General features: G+C 33.9%; 1 protein-coding gene across 1 annotated transcript in view; it reads right to left on the bottom strand.

Moving 5' to 3' along the window:
- The window catches only part of LOC127855115 (nostrin-like), a 53,290-nt gene extending 38,940 nt beyond the window's left edge, over positions 1-14,350 (bottom strand). Inside the window, exon 1 of the mRNA XM_052390491.1 lies at positions 14,212-14,350. Coding sequence (XP_052246451.1) covers positions 14,212-14,277 — 66 coding nt within the window. The 5' untranslated portion in view covers positions 14,278-14,350. The remainder of the gene's footprint in view (positions 1-14,211) is intronic.
- Between the last annotated feature and the right edge of the window lie 3,279 nt (positions 14,351-17,629).

Below are 17,629 nucleotides of genomic sequence, written 5' to 3'. Positions count from 1 at the left end.
ACCTAACCCGCAGAAAACATTCTTCATTAATCTTTCTTAATTATTAATAATATTTCATCAATTAAAACACAATAGATTTCACTGTAACCAATATTAGTTAGAGCTCATTGAACAATGTTATTTGGTATTAATCCATGATAACAACTCCTCTTAAGTTCCAAATTCAGTCTTTTTGAAAATATTTCAGCATGTTCACACAATACTGATAGCCACCATGATACGTATATTATGTTGTTGTGCAACCTAATTAGCTGCATGACAAAAAGATATTAAATTGCCCAAACCACCTGTATTGTTTTACATTAGGCATACAACTGTGTAGCAAAGAAAACAACTGAAATACATGTTAAAACAAGGGCTGTTTGTAAAACATGCATGCCCCCAATATGGGCTTTCAGTTATAGTGGCAGCCATTGTGTGAATACGTTTTTTGTCACTGTGACCTTGACCTTTGACCTAGTGACCTGAAAATCAATAGGGGTCATCTGAAAGTCATGATCAATGTACCTATGAAGTTTCATGATCCTAGGCATAAGCGTTCTTGTGTTATCATCCGGAAACAATTTTTATGTGTTGAGTCACCGTGACCTTGACTTTTGACCTAGTGACCTGAAAATCAATACGGGTCATTTGCGAGTCATAATCAATGTACCTATGAAGTTTCATGATCCTAGGCGTAAGCGTTCTTGAGTTATCATCCGGAAACCATTTTACTGGTTCTAGTCACAGTGACCTTGACCTTTGACCTAGTGACCTGAAAATCAATACGGGTCATCTGCCAGTCAGGATCAATGTACCTATGAAGTTTTATGATCGTAGGCGTAAGCTTTCTTGAGTTATCATCCAGAAACCATTTTACTCTGTCAAGTCACCGTTACCTTGACCTTTGACCTAGTGACCTGAAAATCAATAGGGGTCATCTGCGAGTCATGATCAATGTACCTATGAAGTTTCATGATCCTAGGCGTAAGCGTTCTTGAGTTATTATCCAGAAACCATTTTACTGGTTCGAGTCACTGTACCTTGACCTTAGCTTTGACCTAGTGACCTGAAAATCAATAGGGGTCATCTGTGAGTCATGATCAATGTATGTATGAAGTTTCATTATCCTAGGCGTAAGCGTTCTTGTGTTATCATACGGAAACCATTTTTCTGTGTCAAGTCACCGTGACCTTTGACCTAGTGACCTGAAAATCTAAACGGGTTATCTGCGAGTCATGATCAATGTACCTATGAAGTTTCATGATCCTAGGCATAAGCGTTCTTGAGTTATCATCCGAAAACCATTTTACTGGTTCTAGTCACCATAACCTTGACCTTTGACCTAGTGACCTGAAAATCAATAGGGGTCATCTGAGAGTCATGATCAATGTACCTATGAAGTTTCATGATCCTAGGCGTAAGCATTCTTGAGTTATCATCCGCAAACCATTTGGTGGACGGACCGACCGACATGTGCAAAACAATATACCCCCTCTCCTTCAAAGGGGGGCATAATAAGTTTTTTTTGGTATGAATTAATAGAACCTGAGGTGACACTGTTGCTGGTAAATAATTGTACTGAGACAAAAAAACTTTGAAAGAACATACAGTCTACAGATGGTGGAGACTTATTAAAAACACCAGTGTAGTAATTATGTTGCACACATATCTGATAAAGATAAACTCTTTGTTGTAATAGTTCAAATATTAATATACCTCCTTAATTACATTAGACAATTTCATTAATGTATATCATGTTTGTGTTAACAAAAGACAAAATAAAAACCTTGAAGGTTAAAGAAATTAATTAAATACATTAAGATGAGAATCAAAATTAACAAACTATACATAACAGTTGCATTTCTGTGGCATTTAGCAGCTGAAGTCCTTAGCTTAGTTGTTACTACACTTTGCTGAATACAAAAGGTTTATAATAATACACAAAGAGATGCATTTACAGAGACCTCTAGAACTGCTTCACGCAAATAATCAAGAAACATTTGCCAAGAATATTTAGCGAAACATACCACATACATAATAGCTGTTCATGTTGTAAGAAAGAAAAAACAGCAAAAAACTGTACAGTAGGCAACAACTGCAACACAGAAAATCCAAAGCCCTTTTTAATACTAACTACCAAAACAAAATACAAATAAAAATCTTTACTATCTCCTTGAAATTCTATCCAAGTGCAAGTGAAGGTACTGTCAAGTATCCTCACAAAACAGTTCAACTTTTCACTTAAAATTTACTTCTTAAATCTTCCAATCATGATTAAGTCATCAAATCCTCACAAATCACTTTGTGGCATGCTTATTCCAGACATCGAGAATATATGATGCCAATATTGCGAGGGTTGCACACCATACTGTAGCATTTGCTTAACATTTCTGTCACAGATACAGTTGATTATCGCTCAATGCTGGAACCTTAGTGAGTCTGTTGGCAGCAGGTAGTTACCATGAGTGAAATACCCCCCCTCCCCTACCTTTCCCCACCCTTTACAACAGCCTGCTGAATAATTGTAATGTAAATATGAAGGAATATTTAACATCTGCCACAGTCTATTTAAGATATACAATTCCATTGATTGAAGCCAAAGGGGCTTATAAGGTTTTCATATGCTCATAGGGATTTTTTTGCTTTCAAGGAAGTTATTTTCTTTGGTCTAGAGATATTTCATGGGTACAACCCTTACCCATTTGTTAATATAGTGTGATACTTAAATTTTAAAGAGTATTTTTAAAGGGTAGACCTGTATATAAAAAACTATATTTTATTTAAATAGGTTCAATGGGTGCCATATGGGTCATAATTAACATCAAAGGGGTAAAATTTAAACTAATACAAACCCCATTAAAGTTTCCAGTTTTCCAAAAGTCATCAATATCCGTTTTTTTCTTCATTTCTATGGTAACACTAACTTTCATTTTGACGAAACCAAACATGCACCCGCAGACAATAAATATATTGGCGTCAATTAGTTAGGACTGAAAGGTACCAGATAAGACTGTAAGTAAATTTATTTATTTTTTCCTTTTAATTTAAAAGATCTTACAACTAAACAATACAAGTCAGTGCTTTTTACCCATCTCACATGCACAATGTTAGTCTTTCAATAAGTAACATATTTTTAATAGGAACATGTATAAGGAAGGTGAAAGTAAACATTCTCTCCCCCAACCCAAGATGGGCTTACTGCTTGAAATTTCAACGTTGTCAGTCTCTGATGATGATCAAGAATCAACAAAAGGCTTGTTTGGTGACGTGTTTACATATTTAGAACCAACACCATTGCATAATGACCAAGTTTTTATCAGTTCAGCGGAATTGAGGCTTCAAAAAAAATTAGTTTGCCCATTTTTTTAAAGTATCGATATCAAGCAAATGGATAAAATAGGCTCACCATGAGGCCTTTGTGCGCAGTAAAGGTAAAGAGTAACAATGCTTTTCTGCTTCTAATTTGTTAAACAAGAGCACCGCATAACAGGTGCCACGCTCGGCTGCGGGTGCAGTTTTGAATAAATGAAAGCTTGACCGAATGTTTTTTGTTTTTTTTAGGTCACAGTGACCTTGACCTTTGACCTAGTCACCCAAAATGGGTGTGGCGTGTAGAACTCATCAAGGTGCATCTACATATGAAGTTTTAAAGCTGTAGGTGGAAGCACTTTGATTTTAGAAGCAATGTTAAGGTATTAGCACGACGCCGGCGGACAGCGGTCGACGAGCAGGCTATGACAATAGCTCGGGTTTTCTCCGAAAACAGCCAAGCTGAAAATGCATAAAGCTACATCTAATTATTGAAATCTTCCTCAATCTGCGCTGATAATGTAAAAGGAATGTAATGGCTATGGAAGAAAACTTCCTAGTTACCTGTGAAAAGAGAGAGAAAATCAGGAATTTCTAACGTCCTTTTTTTAAATGGCCATAACAATATGACCTTGTATGCATGATTAGAAATTAGCTTGATTCCAGCTCATTGACTCCCCTTAGTTTGTGATGGGCCCAAGAGAAAACTATCATGCTCTATAAAAGCGGCAATTATATATATATAGCAAAGGTTGGTATTTGTGATCAAAATGTAAACAAAAAACCCTGGCATGCTATCAGATACTTTCCAATCCTTCACATTTAACACACTCACCAGTATGCATGGTGCAGTTCTTATAATAAGAGATCAATCAAAGAATACAATGTGTTACAGTAACAATGCTTTATATTCAGTTTTACCTGTTATATGTATGAAATTTGAAAACTAATGAGTAGCAGAGACACCAGCTGCATGTACTGTACAATCTTTTAATGTTTACTTTAAAAGCAACAAAATGAATATCAGCTTTAATCACAGTTAGCAAACAATACAGGTCCAAATTTTTCTTAGCTGATACCAATGCCTTAACTAGACATCATCAAGATACAACATCTGACCAAGTTTGGTGAAGATCAGATGAAAACAACTTGAATTAGAGAGCGGACACTATAATACAGACTGACCGACCGACAGACCGACCAACAAGCTCACTCCTATATACCCCCCCTAACTTTGTTTGTGGGGGTATAACAAGTATATTTAACAGGACCACAATTTGCATGTGTCATACAAACAACTGTGCACAGAAAAGTGGAGCCTTCCCCAATATCTAACTGTGTACATCCCTTACACTAAACTCAATAATGTCAAAGAGGTTATGTTGCCAATGTTTCAGTGACTTCTCTCAAATAAGCAGAAAAAATACTTGTAGTAGGATTCATTTGTTTGGCAGGGATTTTCTTGAACATTTGAGTAAGGGAAAAATCTTTATAAGACATTTACGCCGAAACACTTTCACAAGGAAATTAAGATGGGTAAATTTACCTTGTGTTTCCCTGTTAAAGAAGGAACTTATCATAACCTTATGCAAAACTGTGAACATGCAAGTTTCAAAATGTTTTAAAGCAACTGAAGCTATTGATAGTGTTCTTACCAATAACTGTTACAGCATCTCAATTTAGTTCTATTTTATAACTGTATCATTTCAAATGTGCACATCTGGTCTGCTTAAGCTAAAATCACTTCTCCTTTAACTTTCTACTAATAGAACGTTTTAATTGACTTCCAAAGATCAAGAGCAAAAAAAAAACAGGCAAATCTAAATATTCAAGAGAAATACAACATAATGACTCAAAAACCTTATACCACCAAAAAGGCACATACATAACTTGCTCAATCAAAACAAGACATATCACATATTGGTTTCAATCTAACTGTCTCCAGTATAAACCATCCCCAGTATATTTTTCTTACTACACACAATTCACCTTTACAATATTCACCACTATACAATTTATGTTTCTTCAGAGACACAATTTTACATTCCTGCTCGTGTTCTGTCTAAAAACATGATCAGTGCTATATTTGTAACAAACCAAGTACCTGAATAAACAACAACAAAAACAATCAACAAGAACTGGGAAAAGGCATCATATTACAAGATGGGGAAAATAAACACCAGTTCTGTTGATCTATTTACACAACTGCACAAGACAATGTCCTAATGTTATGAATTATGGTGTAATCCAGTGTGAACACAAAATATTTCTCTATCCATGACATGAATACTTTCACAGTTGCAGTACAAACTACAGTGCTATCTGCATGCATGTATAGGTGTCTATTTACACCACGAAATATTCCCTAAGGCACTTCTAATTAAGCATTCTAATTGACTCTAATAGTTTATGCATGTAAATTAGAGTGTTGGTGTAATTACCAAATAACTGATACATGTAAAAGATTTGTCCTGAATTGTCGCCCAGTGACTTCATTTGCAAAATTATTGTGAACTGATTGATATTATTGAGTATTTGAATTTCATAAATAATAATATTCCACAAACCTGGTTATTATCACAGGGAAAAGTTTCGATTTTTTGTCTATAAACTATAGAAACTTTTCCCTGTGGTTATTATAAATTATTATCAGTTGAACAATCACTATGGTAAGTGGGTTGTGACATTTTTTAAATTTTGTAATCAATTGTCCATGAAGATGAAGACTTTATTCAGTCATATATTACAAACATACAGTCATGCAATGCACTTGGCCACAATTTCAAATTGAGATGGGTGTTTGTTAGAGAATTAACCCATTTATGCCTAGTGGACTCTCCGATCCTTCTAAATTAGATCAATTTATTTCCAAAATTAGGGATGTCTAGTATACTTATTTGTATATTTAGAATATTTCTTACAGAAATTCCTTTAAGCAAACAGCGCAGACCCTGATGAGACGCCGCATCATGCAGCGTCTCATCTGGGTCTACGCCGTTTTTTAAAGGCCTTTTTTCTAGACGCTAGGCATAAATGGGTTAAAGCAAGTGCTTGTTTGCAACCCACACATGTGTGTGCTCATATCATAGGCTTTCATAATGCCCAAATGTATACTATGATTTTCACACTTCAGGGCCTAAATCCACGAATTTACATGCAGCACTGCTTCCATTAATGGACATTAGGGTGTAAATTACACTCCAAAATTGCAGTCGTACGTCTATTTGACAAACTGTGGAAGTCCTTTGGATTTCAAGCAATCCTCATGTATGCAATATCTAATACACAGTGTGATCAAGTCTCAGGACAGGATATACAGTCAGGTTATTTGTAATACTGCGTCAAAACTAAGATAACTCTTTTATCACACACCATTTTAATATCACTGCTGCATTTGCTTCCATGCCCATCATAATTATGTTGGACAAACATTATGCCCTGTATAGTGTATACGATAGACATCTTATATAAGAACTTTTAAAGCAACATAAATACTCAAAAGCAACAAATATTCCGCAAAATATTTGTAAAACAAGGGCTGTTTGCAGTCTTCACGCTAAATATTTTAGCCAAATAGCCCTTTGGGCTTATCAAATGGAATTTTGAATAGCCCGAAGACATGTTCAATAGCCCGAAGAGGTCATTATAAATTTTATGACTTTTTTGGCCAGGAACACCAAAATAGTTATTGACAATCAGAAAATCTACTTCCATTAGTAAAAACAGATGCATGTGATTACAGTAATAAAGGATATTATGTTTCCTTTTGAAATGCATTTTATACAAAATGCACCAGATAATTATGCTGTTTATTGTAACTTTATTATTACACATGTTCTCATTCAAATTAAATGATTCCATTAATCAGTTTGACCGGTGTTTGGTTTTATTTTAAAGCAAATTGAATTATTATCATGTTTAAAAAATATCTGAAGAACTTGAAAAATACATCAAGCTATTAAAATAACAGATAATTATCGTATTATTACTAGGAAAATCGCCGGTGAATTTCTGACTTGTCGGCATGTGGCTGCAGAACAAAATGCCACTGGGTGTTTTAATTGCCCAATCTACCAAGTGACAATGATTTACTCCTGATGTTTTAATAAGCATGTGTTAACCGTGAAAAGTATTGTATATTTGTAAACAGATCATAAGTAGCAAAGTAGGTCATGTAGCAGAACGAGATTACAGAATAAACGAAAGTACTACAATTTTTAATAATTTGTTGAAAAAAACGTCTTCTAATACGCAAGAATAAATGATTAAAACACATGGAAATCTAACTGTAATAAGGATCAATTTGTTTTTAACCGAATGCGTACAATATCCCTTACAAACTCTTTTATTTTTATTGAAAAATTGCTCCATCCATTGTTCATGAATTATAAATACACTTTTGGAAAACGCTTCTAAAATTAAATACGCTTCTTGATTGGTCATTATTTTAAAACATTACGAAGTTCCCGATGCGCGAACATCCCAGAAAGTGGTCTACGCATGTTCAGTTTGAATAACCTCATTTCGATTGGGTGTCAATTGCATCATTACTTTAAATAGCAACATACCCGGATTTTTATATGACAGTTTAGAAAAATGGCGGCCGCATGTGTTCATTCTTTTACATGTATAATGTCATTTAAGACATTTAAATAGCGAATTAAATCATGCCTCTTAAAAACGCGTATAAATCAGGATATTGATCATAGAAGTTTCAGTTTTTCAGTTTGTTTACAATTTATACGCTCAAATATTTAATCGACTGGTAGGGCTATTTTATAAGCATTTAGGATCGACCTACAAGCCCAAGAATCGACTCGGGCTTCGGGCTTATAGGCTCATTCGAAGACTGTGTTTGTAAAACATGCATGCCCCTCATGGGCTGTCAGTTGTAGTAACAGCCATTGTGTGAATATGTTTTTTGTCACTGTGACCTTGACCTTTGACCTAGTGACCTGAAAATCAATAGGGGTCATGTGCGAGTCATGATCAATGTACCTATGAAGTTTCATGATCCTAGGCGTAAGCGTTGTTGAGCCATCATCCGGAAACCATTTGACTGGTTCAAGTCACCGTGACCTTGACCTTTGACCTAGTGACCTGAAAATTAATAGGAGTCATCTGCCAGTCATGATCAATGTACCTATGAAGTTTGATGATCCTATGTGTAAGCTTTCTTGAGTTATCATCCTTAAACCATTTTACTGCGTTGGGTCACCGTGACCTTGACCTTTGACCTAGTGACCTGAAAATCAATAAGGGTCATCTGCGAGTCATGATCAATGTACCTATGAAGTTTCATGATCCTAGATTTAAGCGTTCTTGAGTTATCATCCGGAAACCATTTTACTGTGTTGAGTCACCGTGACCTTGACCTTTGACCTAGTGACCTGAAAATCAATAGGGGTCATCTGCGAGTCATGATCAATGTACCTATGAAGTTTCATGATCCTAGGCTTAAGCGTTCTTGAGTTATCATCCGGAAACCATTTTTCTGTGTCAAGTCACCGTGACCTTGACCTAGTGACCTGAAAATCAATAGGGGTCATCTGCCAGTCATGATCAATGTACCTATAAAGTTTCATGATCTTAGGCATAAGCGTTCTTGAGTTATCATCCGGAAAGCATTTTACTGGTTTGAGTCACCGTGACCTTGACCTTTGACCTAGGACCTGAAAATCAATAGGGGTCATCTGCGAGTCATGATCAATGTACCTATGAATTTCATGATCCTACGCGTTAGCGTCCTTGAGTTATCATCCGCAAACCATTCGGTGAACGGACCGACGGAGGGACGTACCGACCGACATGTGCAAAACAATATACCCCTCTTCTTCGAAGGGGGGCATAATAAAGTGTACCCATAAAAATCAGTGTTCCTTATAGCAATATCCAAAATTTCAACACTAGATGTGGTATGGTAACATAACTTTAACAAAATACAAAATGCTGGCTTTTATTTTTTGTGCAACAATATATTCCATGTTAGTTTCCCTTCACTATATGCGAACATTTACGAGTGAACGCTAGACTGGCTTCAGGCAGCGTCGGAGTGACACAAAAATAAAAACGAGCATTTTGTATTGCGTTACATCTATGTTACAATACCACATCTAGCGTTGAAATTTTGGCTTTTGCTATAACATTGATATTTTATGTGTTAACTTTATTTTTAGAAATATTTTTTTATTTTGAGTTTTAATGGGCTTTTAATTAAGTCTAATAAGTAATACACAGATTTTCCAAATAAACAATAAAATTGCTACAAAAGCATTCCAGTTTATCTATGTCAATGCATGAATTTCCATAATAAATGGAAACAATATTTCCATCTATTTCTTTTAATTAAGTATTATTTGGCTTATTACATAAATGAATGTATAACAGTCTTCACCAATCTCAGAAGTTATCAGCCACATATTTGTTAGGACTTAAAGAAAATTCAGACCTGCTGCAAAGTTTTCATACCAAACAGAATTTAAAGAACAGATCAATCAAACACTTTTTTTCTTTTTTGATTTTTTGGTTAACCTGAAGAAATTCTTTCAAGTTACATAATTCAATAGCTCTACAAGAATCAATAACAAAGAAAACTTTCTTTAACAAAAATATCATAAAATGAAAACAAAACTAACTGATGGATTTTTTTCACTTCTTCCTTTTTGTGACCCTGAGGAAATACTGAACAGTGCCACTATTGCTCTGACATAGAAGCCACCTGATTTCCAATCTATACAAGTAAGTGCTCACACATTAAAAGTTTAATGCAAGTGCGTAAAGTCTCGTCCCAGATTAGCCTGTGTGGACACTTTCTGCTTTTATGATATTTTCTTTTTAAAGAAAGTCTCTTCATAGCAAAAATCTAGTTTAGGTGGAAAGTGTTGTCCTTGATTAGCCTGTGCGGACTCTGGCTTTAATGGTGAACCTTTTTTTTATTATACTTGAGTTTCTATCCAGATTTAAAGTACATGTACATTCAAAGACAGAAATCTTCAAAATCACTTTTCAACACATGTTTCTTCATAACTATGCAGGCTTTACTTTTTTATTACATTTCAATATGATCGAATTAAGAAAAAAACTTTAAACACTCAACCGTGAATACAACACAAAAAGTGTATGGCTAACAATGAAAATTAAATTAGCTGAAAATGTGCATTGGCGCCACCTCCTGTCATTAGTGCCACATCCTTGGCATTGGCTCCATCTCTTTTGGATCAAATTATCCATTAGATCGACAAGAAGTCAAGTCAATGTTTGTGTGCATGGAACAACATATATATGTTCAAAGCAATAGTTTGATTTGTATGCAATTTCATTGGGTAAAAAATGAGCTCGTCACACAGACAAAATACATTGATTTTCTGTTTAAAACTAAACCATGACACAACTTATAATGGTGAAAACGTTTTGAATTGGGTTATATGTTTCTGTACATGTGTGGATGAATAAATCTTCGCTGAATCAAACTAAATGAACCTATCTTTTAACTATTGCAGAATATGTTGAACAAAACATATAAAACCTACTTACTCTGTAGAAATATCCGTGACATTAAAAACATCCCGTCCTTAGCACCACCTCGGAAGTAGCATTGGCACATTTTTCAATACATCACAAAAACAGAGGTGGCGCTCGTGATTAATGGCTTAGACTGTGGCACAAACATGTGTACAATTGACATGAATTCATATGTGGATATTCTCACTGGACTCGAAAGATGAAATGGGTAGTCAGCTTACAGAACTTAAAATATTCAGTAAATCATGTTATGTTACGTTCAATGTCATGGCACTTTTTTCTTCTGCTATTGATTGTTTACAAAATTGGAATTTCTATTTGACCTTAACAAATTTAGAAAAGCAGGTCAAATTGAGTTTCTTGCAGAATTCATTATATACATATTTTCTTTATGGAAACAGAAAAAAATGTAATATAATTTTTTTTGGAATAAGACCCTTAAAGGGGCCTTTTCACAGATTTTGGCATTTTTTAACTTATTCATTAAATGCTTTATATCGATAAATGTAAACATTGGATCGTAAAAGCTCCAGTAAAAAATCAAGAATAAAATTAAAAAAAGGAAAAGAACATTGCCCGTACCAGGTTTCGAACCAGTGACCCCTGGAGTCCTGCCAGAGTCCTGAAGTAAAAACGCTTTAGCCTACTGAGCTATTACGCCGAATACACATATTCGACGTATTTTATACCTAATATAAGCAATCTTCGTAGTTTCGCAAAATTTAACGACAAAAACAGAACTCTCCAAATTATTCAATCGTTTCGCGTTGCAACGCTTTATAATTTTTAGGTTTTAAAATCGTCAAAAGATGCATATAATGGCTATATTAGACCATGGTAAATGTTCAGTATTACTGTTTCCTCACAAATATCATAACTAAAACGAAAATTTGCGAATCTGAAACAACTTTTTTCAATTTTGTCAATTTACCAAAGCGTGAAAAGATCCCTTCAACTTCACTTTAACGAGATACTTTTCAATGTCTTAAGTACATCTACTGAAGAGGACTAAAAACTGTGCAAATGTATCTGCCTTTTAAAGGCAGATTTTCTAATATTTGACCTTTGGCCTTAACTTGTGATCTTGAAACAACTAGTTTTGATTTAAGTGATGTTATAAAACATAGTGTGCTTTGGTACAGTAACTGCAAGTTTTATGTACAATGCCGGGCAAACCAGAGAGTTTAGAGTCAGCTTTCATCCAGGAAACAAGATGTTAAATGGGCTCAACTTAAAATCCCTGTTACCTTTACTATATTTAACAGTGATTTTATTCCTTCCTTATATAGTACCGGTAAACGGCACTTTCCCAATTGCAAAAAAAGTACAAATTTCCCAATTGCTGGCCAAAAAATTCCCAATTTAAGTTAAAAAAAAAAAAAAAATTTTTTTTGAAAATGCAACATTTTGTTAGTTTCCCTGTGCAGCTCTATGGTTTGAACCAAGGTAAATATAATATAGGAGGTTTTTGTGTGACGTCACAAGAGGGGTTTTCCGTTACTAAAAATAGATTGGCCGTCAACTTCTCGATCGCGGCCTATTATATTGTATCAGAGTTAAGGTCGTCGGAAGACTTAATACTAACAATTTCACAAAACAAAACTATAAATATCCGTATTCTTTTTTAAGTTAGACTTTAATAAATGATATTTCAAAAATTATAAAACATATAATAATTTGAATATTATTATAAGTGGTGTGGATGCGATATTGTTATTCTTCATCAGAGATTGAAATTTAGTGTAAGGGGTGTATTGAATCAGTCATAAAACAAAGCCCTTAAATGGCTCAATACATTTTAATCTTGAAATGTAGTTTTAATTTTCTTTTACATTGAATGAATTTTCGTTTCGTTTACATTGAATGAACATAATAATAATTTAAGCATTCCAATTAAAAAAACACCTGCATATTTTGCAAATTGAACTGTCTTTGCGTGTACATATATATTGAAAATTCTTCTCTAGTGATAATGAGCGATACAAATCTAGCATTTTATGATACCATAAATGTACACATTTAATTTATTTTACGCAAGTATTTTATATCCGTATATAATGACCAAACGCGATTGCTTGTTTTCATGATGATGTTTCGAACACTGCTGCAGTAACGCACAATCTTTACACATTATAGAAGAGTTTACATTTGCAGGTACCCGTTAAATACGTTAATTGGGTAGCAGTAAATTTGTAAAATATTTTAAATGTATAGAAATTAAACATTTTATTGTTATGTTTAAACTGGCTAATATATATACTTAAAAGTTCTTAGCTGTTTATCCATTTCGGACAAATGTCTATTTTTTAAATATGTTCAAATATTTTATTAAAGCAACTGTTAAGTTTTTGACTTAATATGCTAAGAAATGACATGGAGGTATCATAAATTGTGTTTAATGACAAGACACATGTGGTTTATGCAGAGACCCCATACAGAGTCATACAAGTATAGGTCCCTGGGTTTATTACACACTGTTTTCTTAGTTATTGTCTGCACAGTATCCGATCATATCAAGATCGGTTTGTGATAAACAAAGGGGCAATTAAACACTGAGTTAAAAATACTGAAACAAAGAGTGTCAAAACTGTTGTGAACAATTAAATAAAAGCATTTACATTTATCAAGAGGATTTAGTTCATCTGTAACAAGGTAAGTTTTTACAGACAAATACATTGTAGGTTCAAATCAGTTTCTACATGTTGATTACATAAATTCAATCAATTTGTTGTTTGTTTTTGTCCTTATTTGTGTTCGTTCATTGGATTCAATTTAATCTGCAAGAATTTCAAGTTCTGAGTTTTTTTTGTTCTTCAAATGGGTCGCGAATATGATTGCAACCTTATCACGATGCAGTTCATCACATACAAACAATAGCAGAATGGCCGCAGTTTTGACAGCCAAAATTTGAGCATGCACAAACGTGACGTAATTATCGGAATCCCCAAAACCTCCTATTGACAGCTTGACAACACTCGGAATCCATTTTAATGTATTTGGGAGCATAAAATCAAATACACCAATTTCCCAATATGAGGGTTTCACGACTCAATTTTTCCCAATTTTCAGGTTTTCACGACTCAATTTTTCCCAATTTTCAGGTTTTCACGACTCAATTTTTCCCAATTGGACTGGTACGGGTTCTTTTCCCAATTGGACAATAAAAAATCGCTGTTTAATATATCTAAGGTTGGTCTTTGTGAGAATCAATAATTACTTAAGTGAGTTTGGGCTTACATTGATCGACGATATGCATAGTATGGACAAATTTTTTTTTTTTTTTAAAGAGAAATTAGTTCAGCCTCCACAAAATTGAAGAATATAAAAATGACACTGTTGGATACACTAATTGACTAAATTAATAGCGATTTAAACCCTAAACGGATTGAAACTACTTACCCCAAAACTATCACGGAATATATTTGTGGAACTCGTCATTGTGTCGTGTATTGTGTAGTAGGACATGACTTTACATGATAATTAATTTGTTTACATGAACATTTATTTGATAGGGAAGTTTATACGCTTCACAACAAGGATGTTGTACAAACATTTCCGAATAAAGCTTATGCAATTGCCGGATATAGTCACAGGTCATTTGGTATCTAAAGACGCTTATCGACAAACACCATAGACCCCTAATCAGGGTGCAGGATAACGTGACTTTGTGGGGTTCACTACAATCTATATATGGAAAACATTCGTTTAATATTACTTCTGAGTAAAACTCAGTATTTCATAGAAATATTTTCTCTGGAGTAATAATTACTAAAGATCTATAAATATTTTAAATAGATGTTTGTAAAAGTATTTTCGGCAAAAAATACAAAGATCATTTAAATGATAAATTAAAATTCACGCACATTATAAAGACATTATGGAACTGTTCACATCTTGGAAAAAAACAATTTTCTAAATAACAAATGAGTACTGAAAACTGCAAGAGTATATAAAATGCATACGACCAAAGTAATGACAGTGAATAAGACAATTACTATGATTATTAGACTGGTAATCTCCAAGAAGTAAATATATTAATATAATTTTGTTTCTCGTATAATATTCAATCAGAACTATCAAATTATAAGTCCTAGTCCTATTCATTAAAAGAACCAGAGTTATGGCCCTTGAAACATCAAAATTATAAATAGTACAGTTAAGTCCGGTAATCTTGCGCGTCCAGTAATCTTGCGCACTTCGCATTTGCGAATCTCGCAGACGACGAATGGTTTTCTTTAGTGATGAAAGATGGAATTTCACATTTTAAAGAATTAACGGATTTAAAAGTTACGTATTCCATGCAAAATTAAATTCGATCATTACATTTAAACACCGGTTGCGCCATCCCTATACATCGTAAACACTGGCCTTCTTACGAAAAATTCAAAATGAATCACAAATTCCCTGCAGTCTTTAGCGTTTTCATACTTTAAATTAAGAATTCATAAATCCAACGTGTAATTTAGCATTCCATTGCACAATATCCGATCAGTTATAGTATTTTTGCCATGAAAATATATCGCATCAGACGACATAGTCATCATTTCCCGCCATTCTGTCAAACCAATTTGGTATGATCTCTGAATGCGCAATGGCCTAGTTGATATTTTCTGTAAACTATGGAAGCATGATCGAGGTATCAAACCTGTAATGCATTTTTTTCACGCATACCGGTACTTTTTTATTAATTGTACACTATTATTAGTGACTATATTATTTATTGATTTGAAGTGAACAAAAACTGCACTAGAAATCCACATTTAATTTCAATGGTTTTACAAACTAACTTTTAAAATATTTTTCTGGAATGTTTTTTGTCAATAATTGGACACCATATGTCTACAATTTTGGAAATTTTGCCTAAACGAGGTCATTATACAAAGTGCGCAAGATTACCGGACACTGTGATAGTTTGAAAATGAGGTGAGTCATGTTTGTTTTGAAATCAAATCGGACAGTTCTTCACTGAATTAATCAGATATTTTGGTGTTAATAAGCACATGAACTTATTATTTTCATAATAAATTTAGATATTATGTTGCCAATTTATAAAAGAACATGTTTTTAAACATTGATCCTTAACTGCGCAAGATTACCGGACAGCATCGTATATCTCCACCCGTTCTAAATGACCTGGTTATCAAACGTGAATCTCGTTATCATTTCAGATATACCAATCTTCTTGAGATTCTCCAAGTCAAGACTACTAAGTATGGTATAAATAGTTTCCGGCATGCGGCTCCAGCTCTATGGAATGCCTTACCAGAAAGCTACAAAAAATCTAGTAACTTTAACCAATTAAAAAGCTTTATGATGCACTGGAATGGCAAAGCATGTAAATGTTCTGCCTGTAAATTAAGTTACTTAGGAACAATTTTTTCTGGAGCCGCATTCCACACTGTGATTAGTTGCTTTTGCTGTCTTTGCTATGCTTATGTATTATTAAGTATTTTATTTTGATTGCCTGTGCTTGCTTCTAGTTTAGTTTGCATCTTGTTTTTCTTGCTTCTATTTTGTTGCTTGCCTATAGTTTGTTTCATGCTTTTATTCTGTTTGTTGTGAGAAAGCTGCTGATCAGTTCATCTCGAATCTGATTCGAGGTGATATTCGTCTTTAGCACTTTTTTTATCTGTCGCACTTTTGTGTTTCTTTTTCGATTCAGTTTCTTACGTTGCCTTCTTATTACAGTTTTTAGACCTGCTTGCAGGTCTAGAGCAGCAGCTTCCTACACAGTTTTTAATTGCCTCCCATTTTTTCTATTTTATTTATGCTTTGATATGATTTTTGATATGTTTTTGTATTCTACTGAAATAATATTATGTCATACACTGACTCTGCTGCTGGTCCAGCTTTTTGTGCATTATTGTTTTGATAATACAGTTAGCCCCATATGCATGACAGTCTTTCTCCGCCCCCACTTGTGCAATACCAGCAGAAAAGTCAAATATTGTCAAATTTAGTTCAATGCTGCATGTTATTATTGTCCTAATCTGTGTTTCACCCTTAATCATGTATATGACTTTTCTTTTAGCTGTTTAAATTTGCTCATGTTTTACTGTTTACATTTGGTGTTTAGTTGGTTCAAAAGCTTTGCAGCTTATGTTACTTGTTATATGTCTTGCCGACTCAAAATAAAATTTATTTGATTTGATAAATCGTGTTTGAGGCTTTTTGAATATTATGATTATCTCTTCGAACCCGGGTTTAAACATAAAACGGCAAACCTTTCAATTGTTTACAAATACTTGAGGTTTTTTTCCTTAAATAGTTCATTTAATAACAGTTATCTACAGTGTTTTGTTACTAAATTAACCCTTTTTATGATTATTTTTATTTTTATATTATTGATGAGTTTTTTTTCAGTATCCGTAATATCGGATCTCTTAGTGAATACATCTAAACATTTGAAGTGAAAAGATTTAAAACATACATATTTTATATGTAAATATGTGGTTAATTGTATATTCTGGACATTGACAACAAAAACTGCATTAAAATCGGCAGTATTTTAACAAAAATACTGGCTAGACCTAGCTCCTTCTAAGAGTTCTCAGGGTACATATAAGTAGTACGCGAGCCGACAATGACAAATCGATCCATACCTTCAAACGAAACTGGAAATATTAAAATTCATCGTAATTGTAATTAATTCGCAGTAAATACATTAAAACTTTTAAAAACATCAACTGTTCTGCACTTCTTTGGTGTATTTTTTCAAGTCGAATCGTTTGAGTCACGATTCAATGAGGAGGGCCGATACTGTGAGTATACGTGGTACCGGTTTTGATAAAAAGGCCCTTTAATTGTAAATAGTGTT

This window comes from Dreissena polymorpha, chromosome 13 (genome assembly GCF_020536995.1).
Source record: "Dreissena polymorpha isolate Duluth1 chromosome 13, UMN_Dpol_1.0, whole genome shotgun sequence".
Taxonomy (NCBI): domain Eukaryota; kingdom Metazoa; phylum Mollusca; class Bivalvia; order Myida; family Dreissenidae; genus Dreissena; species Dreissena polymorpha.
Note: the sequence above shows the minus strand (reverse complement) of the source record. Positions and strands in the feature narration are given on the sequence as shown.